Source organism: Epargyreus clarus, unplaced genomic scaffold, assembly GCF_041222505.1.
Source record: "Epargyreus clarus isolate Ecla_fem2 unplaced genomic scaffold, WU_Ecla_fem_2.2 ptg000004l, whole genome shotgun sequence".
In the NCBI taxonomy this organism is placed as follows: domain Eukaryota; kingdom Metazoa; phylum Arthropoda; class Insecta; order Lepidoptera; family Hesperiidae; genus Epargyreus; species Epargyreus clarus.
This window is the reverse complement of record NW_027332212.1, coordinates 12,432,561-12,445,703: the sequence shown is the minus strand read 5'-3', so window position 1 is coordinate 12,445,703 and position 13,143 is coordinate 12,432,561. Positions and strand designations below refer to the sequence as shown.

The 13,143-nt window shown below is 36.9% G+C and overlaps 1 protein-coding gene across 1 annotated transcript; it reads left to right on the top strand.

Moving 5' to 3' along the window:
• The first annotated feature begins 558 nt into the window (after positions 1 to 558).
• LOC140757152 (uncharacterized) lies at positions 559 to 4,560 on the top strand. Its single transcript, XM_073092688.1, has 5 exons — positions 559 to 769; positions 1,587 to 1,673; positions 1,728 to 2,329; positions 3,452 to 3,599; positions 4,348 to 4,560. Exons 1-5 carry the CDS (start codon positions 559 to 561, stop codon positions 4,533 to 4,535), a joined length of 1,236 nt encoding a protein of 411 aa, XP_072948789.1. The 3' UTR covers positions 4,536 to 4,560.
• The last annotated feature ends 8,583 nt before the right edge of the window (positions 4,561 to 13,143 follow it).

The window sequence follows — 13,143 nt, the reverse complement described above, 5'->3', positions numbered from 1 at the left end:
ACTAGCTTTTACCTGCAGCTTCGCTCTCAGTCAGAAGTTTTGATCTAAACTTCGGGAACGATATGTTTCGGGATAAAAAGTACCTACTTACTCGATGTCCTTTTATGACCAAAGTTTCATGACAATCAGTAATGTAGTTAATGTGTGAAGAAACACATTTACATTCGCATTTATAATTTTAGTTAGGATTGAGCTGATTTTATGAGCAAGAACATTATAAGTAAGTAAACATTCCGTGCAATACGCAGCGCCCTGCCCGCAGCACGTGTATGTAGTAAACGACCTAAGCTACTTGGGGCCAGTCGACAGCTGGATGGGTGACTACCAGTGGCTAAAATTTAAATGCAGTTCCGTGCTTTAGAGGATACATTAAGCCATCGATTCCTGTTTTTATAGGATAGCAGTCGTTCTAATTTGTTAGAGGTCTTAAGGTTTGGAAAAAATGAGACGAGTTGATCACTAACTTTATTGGAATACTAGTGAAATAGGCTCCAGGCCTCTCCAATTGTGGGGACCTAGGCCTAGCAGTGGGAATCAAAAGAGTTGCAACAAACACCAATGACAAAGCTACTTTTATTTATCGTAATTATTATTCAAACATGGGCAAGAAATGTAGAAATAATTGATATGTGTAGTAATTTGAAATGTGATAACGTGTCTAACGTCAGGGTGTGTGGTATTAGAAACGAAGAAACGATGCTTCGTTTGAAGTTGTTTGAAAACGAGTGCGCCTTGTTGAAACATGGATGTTCGGTTGGTGACAACGATGGTAAGTTCTGTACCTTTACCATGATTTTTTACGTTTGTACAAATATAACTGTTTTGGTATTTGTTTACGTATTTACCCATACAATTTCCAATCAGCGCCCCTAGCGGATTGTATCAGAACTATAGTGACAGTAACGTAACATTAATTGTCTAAATTGACAAAATGGCGCTTTTTGTTTTGTCTCTCTTTTTTGCGAATATACGAGGTAGAAAAAAAAGACACTTACTTATTGTTACGTTTACTCAGTCTACTGAAGCAAACGGAACAGAATAATGGATTGAGTAAACGTAACGTAAAATTGTGGGATTTTTTGAAAACTCATGGTAAAGGTACTGGTGTATTATTATAAACCGAAGTAACAAATGTATTTCCCACTTCTGTCGTTTCTACCGCTTTTTGGGTACATCGCCACCGCCGAATAACGTTGCTTTATGATCTTATGCTATTTACTTGTTCAAAAAAGGCCCTTTTAATTCGGTCAAAATAATTTTAATTCTTTAACAAAAAAAAGGAATATTTACTGAAATATATTTTGTAAATAAGTCAGTATGATTTTCCGGATGACGGAAAACTTTTTTGAAGTTTGGATTTAATTATTTGCTTGTAAAAAGATATTTTTAAAAATATATAAGGTGTTTTTAATAATTTCAAAACAAACTCGTGCAATCATTACAAGCCTTCAAAATAGATTTTGTACTAACAAACGAATCACAGTAAATTGGAAATGCCAAATAAGAGATTAATAAAATATAATTAAAGTTGCAGCAGTCGTGTGCAATGGACCGACGAATTGATTTTTCATTTTAATCTCTTCCAGTTTATGGATTAATAAACATGAAGTACTGCCGAAGAGTTCTAATAAGAAAACGAATTACCGATGAAGTTGTTATACATAAAACAGAAAGTATAGAAGAATTATTAGCAAAAAATGTTAATTATACAGAAGACAGGCATGCAGATATAAGTCTTAATGATGATAATAAATCGCAGGCAATAAGTGAAAGGTGTAAAGATGATTGCGATAGTTCAGTAAAAGATAAAATTTGTGGTATCAGGCAAGATGGTGAAGGATACAGAGTTAGACTATTTGAAAGCAAATGCCAGTTGGAGCAATATAACTGCGACGCCAACGTCTTCTTTACACGTACAGATATGTTCATATGTGACGGCACTTTTCAAGCTCCACAAAGTAGCATTAAAACTGTTAGTGCTGAAATAAAAACTCCACCAAATACTACCAACAACACTACGATTATTAAAACGAACGCTAATGTGGGCGTAGATTCAAAAACGTTTAAAAATTTGATAGTTATCGATAATTCAGTGATAGGGCGTACGAATAACGCGAACGAAACTATCGATAACTTTTTCGCAGCGACACACGTTCTGGATTTACCGATAAAGCAAATAGACGAAAAGGACTTGAAAACTCGGAGAATGAGGGTACAAATTTTCGGGCCGGTGAAAGTTTTTAAACCGTGGATAACCGTTCCCAAAAAGATTTATGTCGATCGTTTCCACACGCCTACTTTGTCCACATGTTATCATAAATGTCCTACTGTAAGTATTCTTTTTCTCTTATTTTACCTGTAGTGGAAGGGAAGTTTATCAAGCGTATATAAATGTGTGTATGTGTTTTGCGTCGGATTATAACATATAAGGTGTCATTGGATTCGTCTCATTTATGGGAGTAACATAGGATTATTGGTTTTTACGGTTGTGTGCCTAAAGGGTAAAAACGGAAGTTTATTACTAATCTTTCGCTGTTTGGTCGTCTGTCATAGGGCTCTATCTCTTGAACTGCAATAAATAGACACTTAAAACTTTTACAGAGTATGTATAACGGTGGCCGACATAACGATAAATATAAAAAAATACTTGAAAAAAATGGCGTTCCCTACACGTGTAACGGCTTTTTCGGCGTTTTTCACTTTTTGAATTAAAACTGTAAATGGTAGACAGTTCAAATTTCCTAAATGCATTTATTTTTATGGCTGCTATAACAAATGCTAAAAAACATAAAAAATAAAATTGATAGTACGGAACTCTTAGTGTGAGAATTCGACTCGCACTTAGCTAATTATTTTCCTCTTATAACATTTCGCGGTATAAGAGTCAGATAAACGTATCTACAAAAAATCAAAAAACTTTTTTTTCACAAAATGGTTCACAATGTAGCCACAATGTAATATTTCACAAGTTACAAAAAAAGAAATAATATAAGACCCACTTTCGATTGAACCAGAATCACGTATTATGAGTACCGTCAAATTATTTTAATTATCATGTTAACTGTTTTAGACCTATAAGAACGTATTTGCAAAACATACGTTTTTAATCATAGATTATTGTATGTCCACCATATCATCACAATATCATAACTGTATATATTCTCTATTAATCAGCTGGTAAAGTTTGAAATGGCGAATTGTCACACTATTTTTGCTCTCCTGTAAAATTGACAAAATGTAGATACATTCATCTGACTCTTACACCGCGATTTTCTACCTACATGAGTTCTTAGATACAAAATTAGTGGAACGGAACCCTCGGCGTGAAAGTTCGATTCGCACTAGTAAATTATTTTCTTTTAATAGCATTTTTATACTTATTACACATGTTCCTAGATGGTTCCAAAAATAAGAAAGTTTAAGTTTCAAGATTTCTTGTATTTTTTCCCAGAAATGCCCGGATACATACGCGCCGGTGTGCGGAGTGCCCGGCATTAAGGCCAGGGAGCCGTCCATCATGTTCCAAAACCACTGCTACATGGACGTCGCTCAGTGCAAGATGTTCTGGGAGAATAAGAGCGAGACAGCAGCAACTTCGTGTTAGTTTTGAAAAGAATTGTTTTTTTAAAAGTGAAAACTTCGTTAGCGGCGTTGTGCACTTTATGTGATGGGTATAAAATGTTAAATTGGCGTTTCCTGATCGAAAATTCGTAAGACGAAAGCAAACTGTAAAAGTCGAGATATCATCTGATGTCTGCTTAGAAGAAATTCGTCAATAACACCAGTTTCATTTTTTATTTATTAAATTTTACTATTCAGGTTAGGTTTCGAATGTTTTCACTTCTGTACCCCTACCATGAGTTTTTACGTTTCGACAAATATGACGGTTTTGGTATTTGTTTACGTATTTGCCCATATAATTTCCAATCAGCACCCCTAGGGGATTGTGTCAGAACTGGGAAATATAATGAACCAATACGTAAACAAATACCAAAACAGTCATACTTGTCAAAACGTAAAAACTCATAGTAAGGGTACTGAACACAGCAGCGCTTAACACTACTGTTATTAGGCAGATATAGGTGTAGCGCTGATGCTGCCGGAGTCTTTGGATATTTGGGTTGGGGTGACAATGCATGATTAGTTAATTAGCTAATGACGTTATTTAAAATCTAAAAATAAAATACGACGACTAAAGAAGGCGATCCAATTATCCATCCTTATGATATAGGTATCAAATGAAACAGTTTCCTGAGAAAAGCACGAAAATGACGTTACTAAAAAGTTACTTTTTTAAAAACATTTTATATTGATGTAAGTAGTAATTTTTTTCTTTCCCATTTTCAGCCTATATAGAATGTTCCTTTCTATTTTGTCTCGGAGACCAGCTGAACGGACTGTACCGGTTCCTTCCCTTGATAAAGACTCTACAACACATGGGTCGACTAAAGAAGAAGGGTCGTTTTAGGTACAAGCTGAGGAACATGAAGTTCCTCAATGAATTGGCTATTAAGGAACCGAAACTTATGGGATAGCATTAAATATATGAATTATAAAATACTTGATTATTTGTCATTGTCGTCAACCCATTACTGTCTTACAGCTTTGCTTTGGTTCATAGAAGGAGCTACTCTGGCCTAATACGTATACAAGTGGTAGACTTCACATACACTTAAGAATTTTTATAAAGAACTAGCTGTGGCCCGCGGTTTCACCCGCGTATAAAAATCTAACAATATCATAAACAAAAAAATCGTCAAGACTAAATAGTCTTTGAAATTTGCCTCCCGGGGTCGAATTTAATTTCAAGGTCTTTTAGGATATACATTTATATTAGATAATTCCTTTAACATAGATTATGTAAGGTGGCTAGGATCTTTCATAGGTAACTGTATTCGCTACTACAATAATATACCTGACCACATTTTGAATCTCACAGAAAAAACGTTCAAACATCATATCCTAGGTCTAAGCTACCTCTGCACCAATTTTCAGCCAAACACAGGACATGTGTAATCAACCCCAGAAAAGATTAGATTCCTACCTGAGGTCAGCCACACACGCGCCGCTACCCCTAGAGACAAAGTTTAAATGTCTCGGAAGAGTAGGTCTTACCTTACCACACCTTTCAAACCAGAACACTGCAGCGCTTAATTATTAAACAGGTAATTTATTTGTCATCTAACCATTATATCCCTTAATAATATTAACATTATACTGTCAATAATTTTTAAACAGTATTAATTTTGTTTTTAATTTTTAATTTACAATTAGTTACTCTATAATTATAAGTATGTATATCAAGTATGTCAATTATTTATTTATTTATATTTATATTTTAAATTTACACTTGTTTTTATGTATTATGTAGGTAGATTTTTAACTATTATTTATTTGCACCCTACCTATTCTTATAATCATCCACTCTTTAACTCCTCACCCTAAGGTTGCCTGGAAGAAATCGCTGTCTTAGCGATAAGGCCGCCTTTTGTATCGTTCAATATTTGTATGTTTTTATTCTTGTATTCTATTGTTTTTGGGTACAATAAAGAATATTATTATTATCCCTTCATAATATTAATATAATATTAATATCCCACAGCTGGGCAAGGGTTTCCTTTTATAATGATAGTAATGAGGGGTGCCAGTCCCCTATTAACCGCGGTATGGGGTGAGTCGCCCGTATCGAGCGATATGCACTAAGCAGTAATAGTTAATACGTAGCTTTGATAATTTTATAGAACTTTAGATGTGTACGTAATGATCTCTTCCTTAAAAAATATTGGAAGTTTATTCATCTTTATGTGTGTCTAAGGCACTCACACAGGGAATCTTAGTGGGCTGTGAGTGTAGATAAAAATAACATTCATCTTTTAAAGGAAGTGGTGAATTTCTCATTTAATAAAAGGCAGTGAAAGCTAAGTGGTATTAATTGATAATGATTTTTCCAAGTTATGTGCGTATTACAAACGAATTAATACTTGCTTAAACGTTGAAGAAAGTACTCGTACGATACTTCTCTATAAAAATGAAAGATTATTGAATCAGAAATCCGAAAAATCAAAGCAAAACTCAAAAAGACGCAACATAACTGACAAAGGACAGTCAATAGGTTTAACCTTCAAACCCTTCGATTCCCCCGAAGTACTTATAACCCAAGACAACACGCAAATGTCAAACCAATTTAACTACTAAGAATTGTATGAAACGATTGGAAAAACCATGGTCGTGAATTATGCGTTAGCTATGGGCAATGCCATTGTAAGTTTGTAAGTATATCAATCGTAATGTAATACTCTCTGGGGTTTTTCCTGTCGCGCATATTTACGTCTGCATGCATCTTATCGTGTCACACGCGTGTGTCACACAGGTCGCGAAGAGACTGTAGTGATAAGGGGCGCATTTCCTGTCATGCGTGTTTACTGTTTACGCCTGTACGCGCGACCCATCCGTTTGTGTAACACTTGCATCCTATCGTTTCTCACGCACACGCGTACGGGTTCGAAGAGACTGCAGCGATAAGGGGCTTTTTCCTGTTGCGTGTGTTTGTGCCTGCTCGCGCGACCTACCCGCACGTGTACCATTTGCAACTTATCATGGTACATGCACGTCACACGCTGGTCGCGAAGAGACTGCAGCAGTGAGGGCACTTTTCCCGTCGCGCGTGTTTGTACCTGCACGCCCAACCTACCCGCACGTGTGCTACCTGTATCCTATCGTTTCATACGACCACGCTCGTCGCACACCGGTCGCGGAGAGACTGCAGCGATAAGGGGGCGTATTTCTTGTCGCTCGTGATTACATTTTTGCCACTCACATTCACTTAAGTATAAGGGGTGCTTTACCGGTCGCCCGCGTTCACAAAAAAACATAAACTTCAACTGATTAATAATATAGCCTTTGTTATTCATAGTTTAAATGCATCCAACTCCATCTCATAAATAGTCATGGATTTTGGGCGGCGGTGTATAAAAAATATAGAAACATATGTACATGTTATTAAAATTGAAAGAAAAACAGTATTCTTAATGATTTTATTATAAAAGATTTATTCTTATCTAAGAATAATTGTAGGAAAATAATGATCTGGGATTTTATTGGAAAATATCCCGTAGGAGTTACAGGAGGTACACTTGAGTGGATTAATACGTCGCCAAGACTACGATGTTATTATCTGGGGTAGCGGCGCAAACATCCTGCCGGGCATCAATAGGATATTAGGGACAATATGACCTTTTATAATAATAAATCATTTCTAATGCCTCCAGATCGTACTAATACAGATTTTGTAGATACTCGACTAATTATGTATTTAATTATTTGTCGCGAATAGGTATAAGTAATTGGAGTAAGAAGTATATTTTTTAGGGTTAAATCAAGGGCAATTGGAACCCTATTACTAAGTCTCCGCTGTCTGTCTATCAAAGGGCTCTATCTCGTGAACCGTAATAGCAAACATTTAAAATTACAGAGTATGTAAAAGGGTGGCCTCTTTAAAATAAATATAAATGTGAATTTGATGGTACGGAACCCTCCATGTGCGTGTTTGAATTGAACTTGGTCATTTTTTATTATAGAAGTAATAAACGAACACGCAATTCACCTGATGTTAACTAGCCAATTCCGCTCATGGACATCTGTAATCAACTCCACATAAGATTAGAATCTTATCTGAGGTAGGCCAACTGCGCCACTGCCCTTGAGGATTAAGCTGCAATGTCTCGGAAAATTATGTCTTTTTAACCACACCTTTCAAACCAGACAAAGCAACGCTTAACACTGCTGTTATAAGGCAGACATAGTTGAGGCGGTGGTGCCGTGGGAATAGAATCACAAAGGGTTCTACCAAATCCTCATCCCCAACATCATATCTTCTATCTTTATCTTTATTCTATTTTTACCTTATCTCCATCTTTATTCCAATTTTAATTTTATTATACGTATTCGTAAGTAAAAGATCTTATCTTTGTGATACCGATACATACATTACAAACGTACATTGATATCAATGATATATTAAAACTATAGATACATTACATGCCCACTAAACAAAACAAAAAAGTGAGCGAAACACGAGCGCATCTGTAATCAACCCCAAATAGGATTAGATATTCCTATCTGAGGTCGGTCATAGATGCGCCGCTACCCCTGAGGACTAAGCTGGAACGCCTCGGAAAATGATGTCAACCATACCACGACCTTCAAACTAGAAAATAGCAGTGATTACGCTGCTATTATGAGGCAGAAATAGATGTGGCGGTGGTGCCGCCGGAGTCGAACCAAAAAGGGTTCTTCAAATCAATATCGTTGCAAACATACAAATATATTTAGCCCCAAACACATGTTTCGTATGCACTTAAATGTAATTAATTCGCTATTCATGCTAGTTCTGGCATGCACGGTAATTAGTGTAAAAGCTGTGCTCCAGACCGTCTCAATTTCACGAGATGTGTCTATTATCTAATTCAGTGAATCGAACTTAGTTGCTTTCACAAGACTTGACTGCGCCTTTGCTAATGGTAAAGTTCATTAGGAATGGCAAACCTACTGAATAACTGACTTACATGTTTAGTTTCATGTACTAATTACAATTACTAACGTCATCAACCGATTAGCGTCGCACTGCTGGGCACGGGTCTTCTCTCAGAATGGGAAGGATTCGGTCATAGTCCATTGCGTGGCCAAGTGCGAAATGGCAGACTTCTGAGGTACTATGCAGTTTTCCTCACGATGTTTTGCTTCGCCGCTTAAGCAGGTGATAATTAATTTCTAATACACATATAACTTTGAAATATCAGAGATTTGAACCTCGGATCCTTTGAACAAGAGGCAGATTTTCTTAACCACTAGGCTATCACTGACATAATTACTACTACAACATTATTATGAGTTAGATAATGTGAGTGCTTAAAATTATTGTCTGGAAATGAATGTAATATAGACTACGATACTACAAAATTGATATGAATACAACAACATTGTAGTAATATGCATAGCAGTGATAGCCTAGTGGTTAAGAAACGCGGCCTCTCGATCGAGGGGTCCGAGGTTCAAATCCCAGGCACGCACCTCTGATTTTCAAATTTATGTGCGTATTAGAAATTAATTATCACTTGCTTAAACGGTGAAGGAAAACATCGTGAGGAAACCTGCATACCTGAGAGATTTATAAAAAAAAATCTTAAAGGTATGTGAAGTCTACCAATACGCACTTGGCCAGCGCGGTGGACTATGGCCTAATCCTTCTTATTCTGAGAGGAGACCCGTGCCCAGCAGTGGGACAGTAATGGGTTGATGATGATGATGATGTAGTAATATGTTAAAATCCGACAAGCACTGTAGAGTCCGAAAAACATTAGTCTCTGAAGTGGGGTAAGTAAAATTTGAAACTAAAAGGGTATAAGTTTAAAGAACCAATTTAAGTTGACGTTCTTTTGTAACTAGGTAAAAGTATTACACAATCTTTATTGTATATATGACGCATGGATATCCAAAAATCGGGGATCTTTTGTAAAAATACTTAATACTTCTAACGAAATCAATAAGTATGTGAGATATAACGGATGACAGTGGAGTATTAAAGATGACAAAAGACAGTTACGCTGTTTGTCCATTGCAACGGTCACCGAGCCGATACCGATAATTAATGACGGCGCCGAAGTAGCGTTCATTCATTTACTATAGCAGCTTGTCCACCACACGCCCGTCACTCGAGCAACGTCATCCCGGCCGCCGATATTTTGAGTAGATCGGCGTGACCGCTAGACCGGCAGCGAGTTTTTATCGGGCAGATGTGCCGGCAATATAAACACGTTGGAACTTGTCCATGCACTGTCGTCACACGCCGATATCGATCGAACAAAGTAAACCGCCGATATCGGTCGCGGTGGACAAACTATCGCCGTCACGACATATTAAAATCGGCCCCAAAATAATCTCGTTCTCAGTATCGGCTCGGTGACGGTGCAGTGGACAAACAGCCTTAGGATCTATTCACATTCACACACTCCCCGACGGACACTTCGCCCCTTGTCATTTTCACGCTTTGTCGCACACACATCACTTTGTCGCTGTTCACACAGAGCGACAAGAGCGAGTTTTGTTCATATCAGGTCAGCCACACAGCTTGATTGTAACTATAATTTGAACAGCAACATCTGTCAGATGTAAATGGGGTCTAAGTATGTTTAGTTTAAAACGAATGTTATAGAATAACAATGAAGTGGAAGAAATTATCTATTACCTTTAAACAAAAAAAAATCAACACTTACTCCTGCTGTTATTGGGCAGAAATAATTGTGAGGTTATATCCGGAACCACAAATAGCTCTACCATCTACAAGTCTTTATACTTATCAACAGATTGCCATAAAAATAACATAATTGCCACCCAATTAAGCAATTTACCTTAAGCTCCGTGTAGACGGGCCCCGTACTCGCTAACCCCTCAAATTAATGCTAATTAGCCGTGTCGACAAGCGTGTCTCAATTAGGGGTATAAATACGGCTTAACTTCCCTCGACATACCATTTTACTGTATTTTCGATGCTGGCATAAGGTTTTTTAGAAGTGATTTTTGATGTTGGCTCCACGTTTTATTTTTTTAATGTAGGTGGCAAATAAGGGAGGTTACATATGAGCGTCCGTTTATGACGGTTGTCAGTGCCGATGATTGCCAACTACTGTCGTTGACCATTGAATACTACAGTCGGCAACCGTCGACTGTCGATTGCGGCAATATCAACATAAGGGCGGTGGGCAGGAAATTCGGGTCTCAAGGATACCCTCTTTGCCCGGGCAGATTCTCAGGTAGTCAAATGCTCCCTGGATTTATAGTATTTATTCATAATAATATAATGTTATTTAAACATTATAATATAATGAACAAGTATCAAAAATAGACCAACCCCACTGATAAGTGTGTGGTTCGGTACTTGTCGCGTCGTTACCGAGCAGACGGTCGGCCCCCTCCAGGACTACCATGAGTTTACAAAAGTATTACTCGCTAGCGACTGCGTAAAATAAATGTATGAAAAATTGTACAGCGCCTCTGGTGGTTACTCGTAGAACTAAAATCCGTAGTGACGTAACTCGATACGTAAAAAACCTGTCGAAATCAAATCGCTAGCGAATGTCATTATGATCTATTGCCATACAAATTCGGTCCCATGAGTCATTAATTTGACAGACGTTGTCAAGAAATACCGTAACGATAGTAGTTATGTTATTCACTAGCAAAATGACAATAGTTTTCTATTTACCATTTCTATAGTGGCGTTTCTATGCCAACTCATGGTAATGCTACTGATGGTCGGGGGTCACCAACATTGTAGTAGCTTATTGTCGCTCGTATGTTACCTCCCTTAGTAATTAATCCATTTGATGGTTAGCGGTCACCCATCACTATCACCCAAGGACTCATACCATGCCATATAAGTGATGACTCCGGAACCGAATCACAAATTACTCTACCATCTCATTGTTAAATGGGACCCAAGCCCAGCAGTGGAGATTTTTAATTTTAATAATAATTTATGTCGACAAAATGTTATTAACTTAACATGAAATTTATAATGAAAAAAATGTTTTGTAGCCACAGAATAGTCACTTCAGTATTTATTTTTAAATACCTTCTACTTAAATGTACATTACATTGCATTGCAAAACAACGGTATAAAATATGAGAATTATTTGCACTGAAATGTTAACTTAATGAAATGTAATATCCACAACATTTTGAGCGAATTCAATGGGAATTCTCGCTCAAATTCAATATTGAGGAAATTTTGGATACTAAAATGATATCCAAAATGAATTCGGGAAACCGAAAATGCATGTTGAAATTAAAGGTATTTTATATCAATAATGCCACGGTTCGGTTGCGCTTCAAAGGTATTGAATGATATCGAGAGCCAACTTTATTGGAAAATACCTGTGATTTCTGTTGATTTTACGACATCAAAGCTAGTTGTATTTACGCTCAGAGAGCCAACATGTATGCCCTGCGGTCAGGTGGCCAGGCTTTCCGTAAGAAATCCTGGACATAAATAAATAATTAAAAAATAATTATAAATAGGCTATTGATTTAGGTTAAAACAACCTGTAAAGATACGATGATGTTACGTAGGTTAGTATTTACGAAATACTTTTGGTTTCAAGCCTATAAAACAGTAATTTGATTCCTCCTCCTCCTTGAATCGTTCTCCTCAATGCTGATAATCGTGGTCTCCATTAGTCATCTTTCTCTTTATGATCTGGTGCCATCTGCTTCTATTTTTGGCTATGTGTAGTGCATTGTATACCGTAGTGTCGAGATTTGTAGGGATTTTGTCAGACCAACGCATTGGACTGCGCCCCGGGGCCTCTTGCCCTCAACTCAACTTGATAATACATATATTTAATTTCGGGATTTTGACCAAGAAATATACTTAAATAAAATACGTACTGCCGGTTTAGAGGCTAGTTTATTAATAATTAAAATGTCTTTCAATGGCGACTGGGTGGCATCATTCGAAGGCACATACCACTGAGCTTGCAAGTTACATTAGATAGCTCTGTACCGTTAGTATGAGTTTTTACGTTCTTACAAAAATGACTGTTTTGGTATTTGTTTACGTACTTGCCCATACATTTCCAATCAATGCCCCTAGCGGATTGTATCAGAACTGATTGGAATAGTGTAGGAAATACGTAAACAATAACATAAACAGTCATTTTTGTAAAAACGTAAAAACTCAAGGTAAGTGTAAGGGTACTGGAAGGTCGGTGTAGCCACGGATATATGTATATCGTATATCGTTTTGTCGAAGTCTCTAGTGGCCTAAGAGCAGGCATGTTTTTGCTTCTATTGTAAATTGCCTACTGTTGTTGTATTTTTTATGTATATTTGTATATACTGTAAATTACTTTATTAGTCTAATTTGTTCCTTAAGGATTAGCGAAAAATACTGAAAGAAGTCACGAGGTCGATTTTGATAAAAACTAAAACTGCATCAATATTTTTTTTTTAAATCTGTTTCCCTAGCCGAGAATCGAACCAGTTCATTTTGAAGAAAAAACACGCTGTATTATTTCATCACCGTATAGTGTCGCGTATAAGAATCAAATTCTGGGAAGTAACGATAAGACACAAACTAAAGAAAAA